The 17,877-nt window shown below is 37.8% G+C and overlaps 1 protein-coding gene across 1 annotated transcript in view; it reads right to left on the reverse strand.

Moving 5' to 3' along the window:
* Window positions 1-17,877, reverse strand: part of LOC105483280 (LDL receptor related protein 2) — a 214,626-nt gene that overhangs the window by 118,313 nt on the left and 78,436 nt on the right. The window contains exons 13-19 of the mRNA XM_011744068.3: window positions 17,572-17,778; window positions 14,833-15,035; window positions 12,404-12,544; window positions 10,674-10,877; window positions 4,801-4,993; window positions 2,933-3,058; window positions 1,916-2,046 (exon numbers count right to left, since the gene is read on the reverse strand). Of these exons, the coding sequence (XP_011742370.2) occupies window positions 1,916-2,046; window positions 2,933-3,058; window positions 4,801-4,993; window positions 10,674-10,877; window positions 12,404-12,544; window positions 14,833-15,035; window positions 17,572-17,778 (1,205 nt within the window). The remainder of the gene's footprint in view (window positions 1-1,915; window positions 2,047-2,932; window positions 3,059-4,800; window positions 4,994-10,673; window positions 10,878-12,403; window positions 12,545-14,832; window positions 15,036-17,571; window positions 17,779-17,877) is intronic.

Raw genomic sequence — 17,877 nt, forward strand, 5'->3', positions numbered from 1 at the left:
TGTTCCATGATGCTCAGAACAGTAAGAGAGAGGCAACGTAAGATTCTAAACAACAAAAATTTAATCATGTTCACTTTACACTAACTACTGCAGCAGGAAAGTAAACATATTTTTAAAAGAAATAATTACATCAACGTGGATTTTCTCTTTAATGATAGTTTAACTAGAAAACCCTAATTAATCAGAAAATGCTTAAGATGTCGTAAATTTTATTCGACCAATTTCCTTATCCGTGCTCTAATCAATGACCAGTCAGTCATTGGACTCCCTAAATCTTTCTAGAAACTGGCAATCCCAGTCCCACTACTCACAAAGGTATCCTAATATACTTGAATAAGTAAGGAGTTCAATAAATCTTTTAGTTCTGTGTGGTGCACAATCAAGAAGATCTAGCCCTTTAGTAAAAAGGTACACAATTTCTCTGGTGTTGCACAACAAAAGAACTTTCCAAAAGAAATTCACAATAAACGACAATGTTGAAAGAAACAAATAATTATTGCTATTTTGGGAATGTTGTATTGCCCTCATGGGTATGCATTCAATTTTTTTCATACTGATGAAACCAAAAGATACTAAAACTACATTTTCTTGAATCCCAAAACATCCCATCCCAGAGCAGAGAAAATTCAACATTTTTATAATGTTTCTATGTGACAGCAAATAGCATGTGTCTGACATCATTAGTAAAAGGGAGTAAATGGATGGCGGCGGCAGGAGGGGTACGGGAGGAGTATTTATAATTAACTCATCAAAAATCTCATGAGCATTTTTTAAATACCACACACTCCTCCACAGATAAACAGACAGCAGGACAAGATATGCAATATACTTACTAACTATTCATTCCACACATACATTCTATGCATGTGAGAAAGTCTTTGATTTATAGTGAGTGTCTAGTCTTTTCAAGCACTATGTTAATTATTCAAAGTAGGAGGTTTCAACCAGGGACACAACTAGCATATACACAGGGCTTTTGGTAGACCTAAACAAAACATGACCCCTCTAACTAGAGTAATTATGGTTTGTCAAACAGACCCAGGATAGATTTCAGTCTCTCCTCACCCTCTTGGCCTAGCATTTTTATGCAGTGCACAAGCTGTACAACCATTCACAGAGCTCCTGTTTTCAAGACTAAGCAAACCACCTGTTTCATGGTACCAGGTTATATTCTTATTCCCAGCAACTCAACTCACAACAGCAAGCCTACGCTCAAATGGGGAGCTGAGAAGGCAGGCGAGCATTGGCTGTGCTCTTTGTGACTGTAGTTCCCCAGAATTCATGTTTCCCAGCAATTTTCACTAGTAGCATGAAATTATTTGGAAAGGTTGATGAAAAAACAATTATGTCTCACTGTTCTTCGTAAAGCATAACCTAACACTTCTATAAAACAAAGATGATGTCAGTTCTCCAACATTTTGAATAAAAAAGTTTCAAAGCCATTCAGTGAATATATAGTTGATGAATACGTGTAATCGTTTTTTCCATAAGGATCTCTAATGAGATTCTTACAAACACTGGAGAATAATGAAATGCACAATGATGACTATAAACAGCTCTTGCTGTTTTATTCTTGAAAATGAAGGCAGTAATTTACTGTTTCTTCATGTGAAACTTGTATAACTAAGTAGTTGGGATGTTGAATGGTATAATACATGTAATCTACAAAGTGCTACACCCATATACATTGTCAACATTATACAAATATATGCAAAACAAAAATCACACTCTAAAAATGAAATACAGCATCAACAAACCGAATGTTTTGTCTATATATAATAGCGCTATTTAAAATTTTTTCATTTTAAAGTGGCCAGCTTTTCTGGGATTGTGAGAATGCCACATGAGGATGAGTTTACTGTTGTAACTTGCAATGTGTAAAAACAATACATACCTTTATTGCTTTAAAACATACCTCCAAAGATGGCAAGTCCAAATGGATGTGTCATCTGCTCTATGTGGCCCAGTCTTCTTCTGTCTAAACCATCAAAGGTGCTGTGCTCAATTTTATCAAAATAGGCATCTACCCAGTATAATCGTGAAGCACTAAAATAATAAAATGTTTAATTATCTCTTTTCCAAAAACTATCAGAGCACCCTTCACACAAAGGGCATTCAGAAACAGTAGGGTCAGTTCACACATTTATTAAACAAAGTTTTTAAAATTTAAATTATATTTATTAAAAATTTAATAGTTTTATGTCCCCCAGAAAGAGACAGCTACTTTCATGAAGTGACTTTCAATCAATTGTCTTAGAAAACTTAAAATGTTGCTATCTTTGAGCCAGAAATTTTATTTTCTCCTTGTGAAATCAACAAGTTAAGAAAAACATTGGTAGTAATCTATGTTTAAAAAATTAATATATTTCTTCCCTTTTTTTCTCCCATAAGTTACTTTGGCATTTTCATCTTTATAAGCTTATTTACTCTATTCCTTTTCCTATGGTCCCAGATAGATCATCAATTTCTTGAGAACCATATCTTATACTTTCAAAGTTCTCCCAAAGTGCATGTAAGCAAATGTGCATTTGTTGATTAATTGACTCCAAAGATTTCCTAAACTCAAGACGCTCCCTGTAAGAAATTACATACAACCTACAGTTCATCAAATCTGTACCCTACTTCCAATGGGGCTTGGGACCCACCACCCCCATCTTAAGTTTCCACTAAATCTTATCATTCAGCTTTCTCTAGTAATTTTCTCAGAATACTCATGAATTAATTAGTTTTCACCCCAGCAGTAGCTGGCCAACTATGTTTATGTTCTTTGTGTTCTTATTCAATATCCTTTTCCCATCACCAATTAATTATTTAAAATTCCACAAGCGCAAGCAGTACCAGTTTCCTTACTTCATCGTATCACCCAACCTGCCTCATTATGTGTTCTGCAGTAAAAGGGAACTAAGTAACGGGGATGATGATGCCGACTTACGCCCAATCAATGGCCAAGCCATTGGGCCATCCAAGAGTAGTGTTTACTATAGGCAAGAGGTGAGATCCATCACTCCATGCTCTCATAATTTTAGCAGGACGGAACCAATCAGTGAAGAATAGATACCTAGAAAAAGCAGTAGTAAGTCAAGGCTGTTAACACTGGGACAAACTACACGATTTCCAGAGATTTAGAACAAACAGATTCTCCAGATACTGCAATTAATTTCGTTTTCTTTATATGCTATCGAGCTTAACATATTTAGTGTATAACTGACATAATTGTCAGTTAAAATTTAGTTGTCAACATGTAACCAAAGTCACAAACACAAATGGCATTTAAATGGGCGTTGAGAGAAGAGAACTACTGTCTTAGATTTTAGGACCTAAAACTATTGTCACCCAACGTATTCTCTAACAAGACACAATTCAGGTTACCTATTAATATTCCATGTTGTTAAAATAAAGTAATAAACAACAAGCAGAGCAAGAAAACAGATTTCAATCTCTTTCTCTCTGGATTAAACATTCAGGATCTTCTAGTCATTCTTGCATAAGAAATTGATACATTTGCAGGAAACCATTCATCTCAGATGAAGAAAGCATCCAAATCAATGCAACGCAAACAGTATCTGACCAAGGCATTTTTTCAATATTCTAAAGAGTGGGAAAAAGACAAGTCTAGAGGCAAAAACAAACAAACAAACAAAAAAAACACCTTTTTCTCTTTTATGATATCCAGAGGAATCAAAATTAGTCTTTTCCAAAATGTAACTTTCTGAAATGTAACTACTTCATATCATTTTAAACAAGAGTCATCAGGAAAGGAACTCAACAGTTTTTCAAAACCAAAGGCCAACAGTTTGAGTTAAGACAAATCCATTTAAAAAATCAACTGTTTAACTTGCTATAGGGCAATGAAATTTCTTATCAATAATAACATCAGTTTTGAAATGTGTCTCTTTTATTATCTTACAGAGAGAAAATTAAAGCAGACACTCTAGATGCAGCAAACAGACTTTTTTTAGGCACACAGGCATTCCAGTCAGACAGGTCTGGAATTTGAATACTGACTGTTGCCTAATAGCTGCGGGCTCTTTCACAAGTCACTTTATCTCACTGGGTCTTAGATTCATTCTCTCTAAAATGGGTATTTACACATACCTCCTTCACAAACTAGCTTTGGGATCTGATGAGATTATATACCTAATGGAAGCACAGGGATGGATGTTCCCTGGGTAATCAGGCGTTAGTGAGTTACCGGCCATCTTTTTTATCATTCCACTCATATACAACACATAGCTCAGATTTGTTCTAAATAAACACAGTAGCTGTTAAACATATGTAAATAAGAAAGGTAAGAACCAAAAAGGAATTCTGTGAAGTCTTCTGTCTTTCCTTGTTTGGCACCACCAATTATAGAACGGTAAAACATGAAACTCTGTGGTCTGAAAAACTTTTTATTCTGAAAACTACTGAATGATTAAGCAAGTTTTGCTAAGCTTATATCAATATATTAAAGCAGGGAAAGAATTTGGATCTTTCCTGTCAATTCTGTTGCCTATTCACTCCTTCGCTACTAAATCTCTATCACATTGTTTGGTCCTCTGCAGCTGTGAAAAAAACTACACTTCAGTGAAGACTGGGAAAGCCAAAAGTTAGAAGAAATGTTTTGGGTTTAAAAACAATTTTTTTACTCCCACAAAATAAAGCTTTTTGAAGGAAAAAAGAAATAAAATTTAAGGTGATTTCAACTTATGTGGTTCAATCTTATATTTGCTGAACTTACCAAATTCCTAGGGCATCACTTTTCAATGACTGTAAAAGACATACAGTTTCAAGCTCTTAGGAAAACATGAACACACTTACCCGGCAAAAGGATGAACTACCACTGATCGGGGGTTATTTAAATACTGAACTACTGTTCGTCTCGTTTTATCAGCTAGCCTCATGACACTGATACTTTTGTAATGAGAGTCTGTCCAATAGAGATTCTTTGAAATCCAATCGAAAGCCAAACTTTCAACGTTTTCCACCCTGTTAGCTGCGAGAATTTCTCTTCCTGTAAGTTAAAATATGGACATGTTTTAAACTAAGTATATTTTGTAAGACATCAATTTTCCTACTAATGCATATTGAAATTTTGTGTCAGAGTTGGAGCATATTTCAGGAACACATGTGGAATTCTTTTTTTAAAAAAAAACTCTGTAAGCTGCTGAGCAGTAACATGAGATAAACTTAGAATCTATCCATTCCTCAAACTTTGGATCTCAAAGAGTAGATATGATACTGACAAACAGAACCAGGAATGGTATGGCCTGGATTTACTCCCATGTGCAACCTTCCAGAAAAAAATTTCTCACTGCAGAATATCTGAAGAAGAGATACCTGAGTTCACCTACTACCACCGGGAGACGGCTCTGATAAGCTGACACCACCAGGTACGACCTGAGGGTAACCTTGAGGTATCACCGCCCAACCCTCTCATCAACAGTCTTCCACAGTCACAAAGTTGCCAAGTTTGGAAAAGACCAGCAGAGATACCAGAAAGGAAATCAGAACTGATTTAAAAAAAAAAAAAAAAAAAACACTTTCCTCTTTATGGAGTTGTTATGCCTTCTTTTCCCCTCTTTTTTCTTTTTTTCACTAAAGAAAATCTGAATCAGAATAAACAGCCATACCTCTTTCTTTTGCGGTAGGAAGAAAAAAAAATCTTACTACTTTTTCTCTTCATTTATACAGCAAATTGTGAAAAGAAAGTTCTCTGTGTGATAGACAACCAACTATATATTTAGAAAACACAGTATTGCTAATACTGTTAATAATTACAGCTTAGATTAAATGAGCACTTACTAGGAGGCAGAAACTGGACCAAGTACTCTACATGGATTCATCCATCCTCACAGCCACTCAATCAAATAGACATTAGGATCGCTCCTATTCTACAGACGAGGGAACCAAGTCAAAGGGAAGTTAAGCATCTGGAAAAAAGTGTGGACACCACCCTCAAGGTAATTCATAGTGAGGTGGTGAAAGTGGAGGAGGCAACTAGGCCAAGAGACAAAAATAAGGGTAATGGGTGCTGAGATGGAGAGATGCATAGGATGGTATGAGAGCACAGATTCCTAATGGACCACATGGCAAAGCGGAGGTTTGGGTGGTTGACAGAGACAGAGACTGAACAATCCACATGTTCTAGGAGTGTGGCTGGACGTTAATGAGTTAATGATAGAGGCTAAAGGAGAGGGAAATGTTCATGATGACCACCAGGTGGGGATGGGGCACTAAGGAAGGGGTGAGTGGTCATGTCCTTCCTCTAAGGCATGTGAGAAGTTGGATGAGGCATCTACTTAGACACGTTGGTTTAGAGGTGATTGTAGGATATCCAGGTGACGTATCCAAAAGGCAGCTGGCACTATAGGTCTGAACCTCAGACAGAGAACTTGCATAGAGGTTTTTATCATGACCTACAGAAAAGTTTGCTTGATCTTTCCCTCATTCCCCAGGTTGGGAAGAAAAACACTCAGTAAATGCACTCTTATAAAAGTCTCCCCACAATTATTTATAGTTGCTACATAGATAGTAATCAAAGGCATGAAAGGCGTGAAATTATTCAGAGAAAGGAGGACCAATGTTGAACAACAGATTTACAGTTTTTTATAGAACAGGCAAAAAAGAAAAGATCTCCAGGGTACACTAGAAAAAAAAAATGATCAAGAAATAGAAGGAAATCCAGGAGTATGCTGTCATGGAAGAAAGAATTGTTGAGAGAAGATGGCCGAAATACCAAATACAGAACTGAAAGGCATTATTTAATTTAGCAAGAAAGAGACTAGAGGTGACCAGGATGAGAGGGGTTTCAGCCACCTGGGGGGCAGATTGCGAGAGGTGAGTAATCAGTGAGAAATGTGGAAGAGGGGATAGTAAAGTGCAAATCAATCTTTAAAGAAACTTGACCATGAAATGTAGAGAAGGACTTATCACTAAAGAGGAACATGGAGTGAAGGGTAAGTTGCATATTTTTTTAGGATGGGAGAAACTTGAGCATATCTGATGATAGGGAAGTCAGTAGAAAAAGAGAATTTGGAAAAGAGAAGGTATCATTGATGGAGGGAGTTTTCCTGAGGGCTTCATTCAGCTAATCCTGACTTTTAATATGATTTCCTTTTATTTTTCTTTTTCTTTAGAGACAGGTCTTACCTAGGCTACAGTGCAGTGGCACAATCATAGCTCACTGCAGCCTCCAACTCATTACCTCAAGTGATCCTCCCAAGTATCTGGCACTACACCACACCACCACCACATTGGTTAATTTGATTTCTGACTCATTTCCTGAATATACTGTGTACTCATTCAAGAAGAAAAAAAAAAGAACAATGTAATGCCTCCCTCACCAAAGCTTACAGAGTCAGCATACCACTGATGATGAAGAATATTTTAAAAGATTGCTCAGCATATGGACTTGAAGTTTACCAAAAATACAATGAGAATTCCAGATCAACAAAGCAGAAGGAAGCTGACCTGTGGAGGTGCCTATGGGAGACCTGACCTGCGTGCAGCTGAGAAACCCAATACTACCTTTTGCTGAGCACTAAGCTCAATTGCAGTTCTCCAAGCTCAATTGTAGTTCTCCAAGCTCAGTAGGCCTGATTCTAAGTCCTCAAAAAAGATAATTTCTGGTTCAAAATAGCAGATTGACAAACCAAACATGTTTATCTCCTCTTTCTACCAAACGCTACTTAAAAGACAGTAAAATAACAGCAGATGAGCAATTCCAACAAATATTTTAAAAGTAAGGTATTGGAGGAGTGATAACTCAATCAAGAAGGGGAAAATGCTACAAACTAAGTGTCAACAGAAGACAGACACACACCCATATATGCAGAAGCCTCAGTGCACTCACACTCAGAGGCACCAGGTCCTAAGAAAGACAGGGGCAAGGAACTAAGGGGCTCAGATAAAGTCAGGAAAAGGAGCAATCCAATGCCTAGGTCCCTCCCAGATCCTGAGTGTCACACCACTCCTCTATCTCCTCTAATGGACCACAGATTTTCTTTCTGGAGGAGCTGAAGCAGAATGGCTATGGGTTCAGAGCACAGTCTTCAATGGAGAACTGAGATGGACGTGGAACTGAGTACAGGAGGATTATAGGAATACTGAAAGGGTGCCCTCAGCTCCCTTTCCTCTGCCCACTCCCAGAACAGACCACCATTTCCCCATATCTTCCCCTTACCCCAAGAAGGAGAATGAAAGCATCTATGAAGGAGAAATTAATCACCCCCAGAACAGACCACCATCTCCCCACATCTTCCCCTTACCCCAAGAAGGAGAATGGAGGCATCTATGAAGGAGAAATTGATCATCTCCAGAAAAGACTCACTAATGCTGCCTTGGGGAGCAGTCTGGTAACCAAGCCACCTCCCTGTCTGAAGCTCACCAGCTGACAAGGCCTATCCACATGTACAGACTTTCAGGTCAGGTTTTATAACCTCATCCTAAATACCAAACTAGCAACTCAGACATTTGGAGAAAGCTTCCATCACAAAGAAGAAAGGTGAAAAGAAATCAAAAGGAAAAGGAATCCAGAGAAAATGGAAACAGAGGAAGATTAATTTTTAATGTCATATCCATATCCATATCAAGGTCATATCCACAGAAATGGTACTCAGAATGGCACTGGACTCAACGCTAGATATTAGAGGTCACTGGAGCAATGTTTTCAAATTCCAGATTTAAATTAACTTGCAACCTGTACCCAGCCAAACAGTCAAAAGGAGAGCAAAATAAAACGCTCACAGACATTCAAAGACTCAAAATATATGCCACCTACTTATGATTCTCAGGAAGCTATTATATAACATGTTTCAGCAAAATGAGGAAATAAATCTAGAAAAAGAAATAAATGGCCTGCCACAAACAGAAGGTCCAGCACAGGGGAGTGGCAAAGAGAAGTCAGAAGATAAGAGCCGTGCACCAGGCCAGAGAAAACAAGTCCCAACCGGAACACAGTATAGGGGTCTCAGAAGGAAAAAAAAATTATAGGCTGTTTTCTGTCTTTGTACAGGCATTTGATAGAGCTATTGGAGCCTTTGGGGAAAATGCATGATTGTTATATTTTAAAACTAAGCAAATGAAGATGTGGCAATTGTCAAAAATTGTCAAGAAATGTCATCCTAGAATTGGCTGAGCAGTGAACAATATTTATATTCATATTATGTTAATAATATAAACACACATTATTAATGTAACCAAAAGTATAATCTAGCTTTTTAAGGAGAATGGGGGGAGGGAACTCAGAAGCTGGGACAGAAGAATGATGTAAGAAAGCAAAATGCTCACCTAGAATAAGGAAGTAAATACCAAAAATGATAAATCAAGAAATAGAAGTATAAACAAAGCATTTAGAAACATGGAGACAAACAAAAGAAGAAACAGTCAAAAGAACTGTTCCCTCCCCATAGCAGGTCTGGATTGGGGACAGGGTAGGGTGGGCAATATGGCTTTATATTGAGAACAGATATAATGGTATCCAACATTTACTGAATATTTACTATTTTCTAGCCATTACTCTAGGTGTTTACATGTATTAGCCAAAAATTCTCTCAACAACCTTATGAGCAATATATGACCTGCATATTTTCCAGATTAAAAAATTGAGGCATAAGGAAATTGAGTAACTTGCCCAAGGTTACAAAGCTAGGAAATGTGGGAAGCTGGAATTCGGAAGTAGGTAGCATAGCTCCTAAGCTGGCCCTCTTAGTTGGTATGTTATATTGCTTACAAATTTTATTACTAATACAAGCTGAACCATTGGCATTTACATAGTCCAGCATTCCTGAAGACATGTCTTCCCCTTTAATCAATCTGGCTACTTGAGTGTGAAAAACAGCTTCTAGTCAATTAATCTGTTAATGGCTCTCATATACTTGACATTCTTTTTTTGTTAATATTGGTCATTGCTAAAATACACACACATTCATAACTCTTTTTTTTTTTTTTTTTCGAGATAGGGTTGCACTCTGTTGCCCAAGCTGGAGTGCAATGGTATGGTCATAGTTCACTGCAGCCTGGAACTCCTGGGCTCAAACAATCCTTCCATTGCAGCCTCCCAAGTAGTGGGGACTACAGGTGCATACCACTATGCCTGGCTAATTTTTTTCTTTTTTTGGTACAAGTGGAATCTCACTATGTTGCCCAGGCTGGTGTCAAACTCAAGCAATCCTCCCATCTCTGTTCCCAAAAATAACTTGTTTCTAAAATAAAGGAAAGGTGTTTGTTTTACCTTAATCCATAAAAAAGCAATAAATTTATTTTCTCAATCTAAAACTATTTAGGAGGCTTTGTAAAGACTCTGCTTAAAAATTAGATACCGCCGGGCGCGGTGGCTCACGCCTGTAATCCCAGCACTTTGGGAGGCCGAGGCGGGCGGATCACAAGGTCAGGAGATCGAGACCATGGTGAAACCCCGTCTCTACTAAAAATACAAAAAATTAGCCAGGCGCGGTTGTGGGCGCCTGTAGTCCCAGCTACTCGGGAGGCTGAGGCAGGAGAATGGCGTGAACCCGGGAGGCGGAGCTTGCAGTGAGCCGAGATCGCGCCACTGCACTCCAGCCTGGGCGACAGAGCGAGACTCCGTCCCAAAAAAAAAAAAAATTAGATACCGAGTTTTAATTATCAAGTTATAAGTATCATTGCGATAAAAAGGCAAAACATGCACACACACACAGAGAAACGTTTCTCACCTGTGCCATCAATCTTTTGTTTAAAAATCATGTGTTTTGACATATCTGAAAAAAAGATAGTGCTGTCCTGGGCGTCAAAATCAATCCCAACAAAGAAAGAAGGATTCCCCGAAACTGGAACCATGACATCTTCCTGGGTAGACAAGGTGAACGGGATCCCACGAATAGCAACTTGGGATGAAAAAATGAGGAAATTCTGAACAGCTGTAGGAAGAAGAACACAGCACAGTCAGCCACAGCATGGTTCTTTCCCCTCCTCCCAAATTCCAGATAAATGTATCCACAGAGCAAACTTTAAATTATAAAATATAATTCTGAAATAAATGTAAAAATAAATTTTTGGAAAGCATAGTTAGAAATAATAGAGGGAAGAAAAAAGATAAGCATCTATGAGGGTGATAGAAGTATTAGAATATTCCTTCTTCCTAAGAAATGTATCCTTAACATTTATTTATATGAAAAATGATATCCATATGCTTAATTTATAAAATAGTATTAGCTGAACTCTATAATAATTCCATAATAATCCTCAAGTTGGATTAACTTCTGCATAGAGATCTACACCAAGAATCTTACTGTAGATACCAAGATAATTAACAGCAATCAGGAACATAAAGATATAAAGGAGTGAAAGCAGGGAAGGAAGGGGAGGGATAAAGGAAATAGGTAAGAAGAAGTAATGTTTAAAATCAAATAGGAGATTGTGACAGTATGTCAGGGAATCAAGAAGATGAAGGAGGTATGCCCAAGACGAAGATAAAAATTGCAGGAATGGAATTTAAAAGCAAAAGTATTAGACAATGCACTATTGATATAATAGTTAGAAATACATGGTATTTTTTAAATGAGGGTGATTTTTCTGAATCTAAAACTACCTAAGAAGTTAACACATTTGTCTGGTTAGAATAAAAGAATTTATATACTACGCTAGAAACAGCAACATCTGGAGAGCAAGAATTTGTCACAGGCACAGAAAGGAGAATTGTACAAGTGAAAATAAGAAAAACAAATATTACCGGAGTGCATTTCATCATTAGCTAGGGCCCAGGCAATGGCTTAAGTATGAATAGATGTATAAGAAACCAAAGAGGAAGAAAGGAAACCTTCAAGGTAAGAATGAAATCAGGAATATGGAGGCAGATACAAGAAAGTTTGAACTGAAAGATGAAAACCTGTGTGAGGAACCGAGCTACCCCAATGCTCAGGGGTTCACTTTGGAATACAGAGAGAGAGAAAAAAAAAAAGCCAGATGGGATTCAGATGTGATTACCTGGTTGAAAGGGGCATACGTGGTGGTCTAGGAGAAGTCAAAGTGGGGAGAAGTACAACTCTTCCCATCAAAGTTAAGGCTAACATCTAAAGTGGAAAAGGTATACATGGTATAGAAAAGAGTTCAAAGTTCAACCACATGGAATTTCAAGACTATAGTTAATAGGAGAAAAAGGTTTCAGGAAACAAACAAAAAGGAAAGGGAACCCAAGAAAACCTTAGATATGGGATTAAAACAAAATCCCAAAAGACAGAAATTTACATTTTTGAACATAGCTCTGCGTATAGTAGAAGTGGTGCCTACCAAGGAAGATGCTCTGTGGGCTACAGAAAGCTTATCTGCAGTGAAGAAGTTACACAGGGAGCTGGTCCAGTTCAAGAACAGCAGTTAGTCTAGTTACAGGTTTGGACACACATACACCTGTGCCACCTGCCAACAACGTCCAAAACAGACTTCTTACCAATGCAGTGGCGCTCATCTGTATCCAGCTGGAAGCCAAACGTGCACTTGCAACGGAAACCCAAACCATCATTATCTGTTCTGTGGCTGAGGACACAGACCTGCTCACAGCCCCCATTGTTATCTTTACACGGATTGGTCGCTGGAGGGAAAAATGCACAGGGTTAAATTGCAATTAGAAATGTGTAATTATCCAAAACACGAAGCCACTTCTAGCCCTTTTCACCTATAGGTGAAATAGAGTAATGGATTAGCAACGTATTGAAAACATTACTACTGGTTACTACTGAATACATCCACATCTGGCTACATTAGCCCTCCCAATATCACTGCTGCTCTCCTATCCACTCTCCAACTGATGGTGGCAAAAAAAAGGAAAGGACTCCTTAAACTTTCTCCCCTGCCGGGCGCGGTGGCTCATGCCTGTAATCCCAGCACTTTGGGAGGCCGAGACGGGCGGATCATGAGGTCAGGAGATCGAGACCATCCTGGCTAACACGGTGAAACCCCGTCTCTACTAAAAATACAAAAAATTAGCCGAGCGCGCTGGCGGGCGCCTGTAGTCCCAGCTCCACGGGAGGCTGAGGCAGGAGAATGGCGTGAACCCGGGAGGCGGAGCTTGCAGTGAGCTGAGATCGCGCCACTGCACTCCAGCCTGGGCGATAGAGCGAGACTCCATCTCAAAAAAAAAAAAAAAAAAAAAAAAAAAAAAAAACTTTCTCCCCAATAATTATGTCAGAGTATGTCTGCTATCCTCCATGATTAGAAATAACTGCCAAAAGAAAACCCATACTTCACTGCTTTTTTGCCATTTGTAGGATATAATAAATATTACTGGATGCTTACTTTGTAAGTAAACCAACTTAATAACCAATAGCCTAAGAGGTAAGCATTAGTCCTCCAATTTTACAGAGGAGGAAACCAAAAATCTAAACAGTTAAATAACTTGCCCAGCATTATTCAGTAGCTAAACAGCTTGACTGGGATTCAAAGCCAGATCTGATTCCAAAACCTTAAATGTCTGCAACACAAACCAGTTAATACTTCCAAAAGCCACTCTCAAAGTAGTGACCTTAGGAAGATCACTACCACAACTAGAAATTTTATATCTGCTTTTAAAATTGTCTTCTTAGCCTTTGACTTTCTTTAAAATATTCTCTTTATCTTCTCAGGTGGATTGATTTGGTGAAACAATAGGCAGATGTCATTTTGAGCCAAATAATGAAAATAGTAATTTTAGTGATCACATTGATCATTGATCTAGTGGATCTAATGTGAGGGCAGGTGTGAGGTTAGTTGTGAGTTGAGTGTAAAAACTATTCCAAATAGATATTTCCAAAAATGTTTTCAGATAAAATATCTATTTTTAGACAAATATATATTTTCCCAGGATGATGACACTGAAGGATATTCATCTAAATGTGTCAGTTCTAGCGGTTGGGCTTTTGTTAACTGCATTACTTTGTAGTCTTTCTTCATCCCAAATAGATCCATCACTTAACATGAGAGTTTTAAAGCAAATCTGTTTTCCTCTAAATTATTATTCACCAATATTAAACCTTCTACCAACATAGTGTAGTTTATGTTTATTTTTCTTTGATCCATAAGCAAATACAGAAAAGAGCCATATACAGTCCAGATAGACGTATCAAAGCTCAAGCTATAACCTGGAAACATAAACAAAGCTTACGATAGGCCAGGTACAGTGGCTCACGCCTGTAATCCCCACACTTTGGGACGCCGAGGCAGGAGGATCGCTTGAAGCCAAGAGTTCCAGAAAAGTCTGGCCAACATAGTGAAAACCCCATCTCAGAAAAAATAAAAAGAAAAAAAATACGTGGTAAAATAACAGACGACTAAGCAGTGTCTGAATCAAAATATTTCTTTTTTTAAAATAAGTGACCAGCCAAAGAGACACCAAACCCAGCTGGCCTATGACAGATTAATCAGAACCAAAGAACAGGTGACATACATATGCAACAGAGAAGAAGAAAAAAATGGCTCTGACATTGCCTAAAATGGACACTTAGACATGTCATTTTCTTCTATGTGACCTGTTTCCTTAACTGTAATATTAGAAGTTTGAAATAGATGTTTTTCCCAGTAGAATAAGGATAGGTATTTTGGTTTGGTTTGTGAGCTGCTATAGCCCCAAGCATCTTTGCAGGTGCCAATAAACATCTGTTAAATAAATCTCTAAATTCCCTCTAGATTTGGCATTTAACTCTGAAATACATCAATTTCTCCAGAATGCTCCTAATCTGTAGAACCAGTTTCAGAGAGTTTAACACTCCGGGTAACCAACCCTTCATATACTTGAGAATGCCACCCAAGTCACATGAGACCCCTCATTATTAACTTCCAAAACTTTGAGAAAATCTTTCCACCAAGTCCAGTACCAAGCATGGTTACCACTGTTCTGAGGCTTACCATAGGGCTGTCTGAGGGAATGGTAAACAGTCACTCCATAGGGTCTCAGGGAAGCCTGGTAGTACACTTGTGGGTTGGTCTCTGCGAACTTGTTTGCCTTCAGCACGGCCATCTTTGTCCAATCAGTAAAGAATACCTGACCTTCAAATAAACTTATTCCAAAGGGATGAGGAATGAGGGAGCCTCCATGAACTACAGTCTTCCTGTTATAAAAGACACATATATATCATACAATTTGTTAGTTTTGCTTTATTATCATTAAAGCTGTAGTTAGTTCAATTAAATGCCTGAAAAGCTAAGTAATTTCTTGTCACAAATACGGAATAGATAGAAAAGATACATTTTAGATGTATACATATTTCCATCTACATATGATAGAAGGATTTTCATGTTGTCTCTTGGAAAAGACACTTGAGACTTACATTTCAGTCCCAGTCAATCCTTTAGCTTGTCCTAGACTTTTTTGGAATTTACTGTTTTCCCTTTTGATCTTCATTCCTTTTAGGTTGCCCCACATCTAAAAGGCTAAGATGTGAAATAGCATGTTGAATACCATAGGTGAAAGAGTATTCCAAGACTTTGGAAGTCTGGGAAACATGCCTTCGCCAATTATTTTCCACTGCACCATTGACCATTTCCTAGCAATTAGGGAGCAGGACAGTGAGTGGTAGGATTAAAGCCTCAGCAAACGCCCAGATCTGCTCCTGACATCACTGTAAGGAGAGCAAGAAGCAATGCCACTACCACTGTTATGCATCTGCTTGATGGAACTATCAACTGATCATACTTGTAATGAAGGCCCAAAGCCACTTAACTGGGAAGAAAATAGAAGTAAAATTAGGCACTAAGCAAAGAGAGGAAATCAACAACATGACTACGTTGTTGTTGAAACAACCCCCCATGACTACGTCTCCATAAACCATGATTCAGTTAGACACATGAACAGAGTGAGGCAGAGGATGGTTGATATGGGAAAACTCTTATTTTTTTTATTTTGGCGTAATACAAAGACCTCAAAGAAAAATATTAGCATACCCTGATAACTAAAAAGGACAATAGAGCTCTAAGAAAAGACTTGAAGATATTAAAGCTGGGAAACACACTAACGGGGAGTAAACAAAGAAACCTAAGGTGGCAGGTTAGTGCACACTTTGAAACATTCCACAATGACACGGTACATTAAGAATAGAGAATAGTTTCTTTTTCAGTTAGCAGATTCCAGAACCGTGAATGCCACCTGCTGGCAAAGTGAGAGGCAATGACTTTATAATTTCAGCTGTACTTGTGAGCTTTAATATTTCTTTGATGTTTCTTCACAGCCAGCAAACCACTCAAATCTTTTCGAAACTCCATTGATTTTTATCTTTTATGCTTTACTTTTTTTTACTTGAGCAAAAGTTAGACTATATAATGTAATGCTAAAACATCCCAAAGAGAAAAAATTTAGGCAATTTCACAATTATTTTATGTGACTTATTGGGTTAGCTAATTTTTACATAAAATGTATTCATATTCTCCTTATGGAAGCCAGTTTCAGTGATAGGAAGTCACCACATTAATACCCAATCACTTCATTTAACGAAGCAGAGATTGTTCTAAGGATATATAATCCAGTGGCAAACTGTGATATTATCCTTACAAAATGGAAACCTAAGAGGAAACAAAACTATAATATTGCTTTCGTTGAGAAAACATAAAATCAAGTCATTGGGAAAAATTAAATTAACCAGCCTATTTGCTGAATCCACCCAAGAATAATATTTTGGGTCAAAATTTGAAGAACATGTTTTACCCAATTTTTGAAAATACCAAAAGGAGAGGATCTAAAATAGTTTTTTTACATTAAGTTATAGTTAGCTTTAATCAGAGTACAAAGACGAAAAAAAAAATGTGCCATATTCAGCCAGGTGTAGTGGCTCATGTCTGTAATCCCAACACTTTGGGAGGCCGAGGTGTGCGAATCACTTGAGGTTAGGAGTTTGGGACAAGCCTGGGAAACGTGGTGAAATGTTATCTCTACTAAAAATACAAAAATTAGCCAGGCATGGTGGTGTATGCTTGTAATCCTAGCTACTGGGGAGGCTGAGGCAGGAGAATCACTTGAACTTGGGAGGCGGAGATTGCAGTGAACTGAGATCGCATCACTGCACTCCATCCCGGGTGACAGAGTAAGACACCATCTCAAAAAAAAAAAAAAAAAAAAAAAAAAAGCCATATTCTGCATTCAAATATTGCCGTTTAAGTATCTTTGTACACCAGGTAAAAGTACAATACAAAGAATTTCTCCTTGAAATTTGACATATATAAGAACAGAGTAAAATCCAATTAATTCCCAGTAGGCAACATCGAATACCTAATAAAACATGCATTTATTGGAGGAAAGTTAGAAAATTAAAAGGGAAAGTAATCTTGAGAAACAAAGCACAAATGAACTCTGGAGTAAATGAAAATAATGTGCATCATCTGGAACTAGGTGAGTAGTTGGAGAGGAGAAATCAAAGAACAAACGCTGGAGGTTATAGTTAATGAGGGTTTACCTCTTGCGTTATGGGACACAAGAAAAGTTAACAAAACAGAGCAAGTCACTTCATGCAAATATCAGTACAAAGGTCATTAAAGCTATCATGTCAACCAACAAAGCAATATTTTCATTCTGGTACTTTGATGTTTCTCTCCAACCATTTTATGCACTTTCCCCACAACTTATAAAACCATAAAGCCATACAAAATACTTCTTACCTTTGAATTCCATCGTAAGTTACAGTTTCAATGTAATCAAACCGAGAGTCAACCCAGTAAACACGCTTCGATATCATATCCAGAGTTACCCCAGCAGGCCATCCCAGCTTTGTTTTCACCAAGTCTTTACGGTTGCTGCCATCCATGAATGCCCTTTCCAACTTAGGTTCCCCAGAAAGGCTCTCCCAATCTGAGAAAAATAAATAACTACAAAAGAAAAACAGAAGATGAAAGAATCTGGTATTTTACAAGTTTACCTGGGAATTTTTTTTAATAGTGTATTTGGATCAATGGAAATTTTATCCA

Source organism: Macaca nemestrina, chromosome 11 (genome assembly GCF_043159975.1).
Source record: "Macaca nemestrina isolate mMacNem1 chromosome 11, mMacNem.hap1, whole genome shotgun sequence".
NCBI lineage: Eukaryota > Metazoa > Chordata > Mammalia > Primates > Cercopithecidae > Macaca > Macaca nemestrina.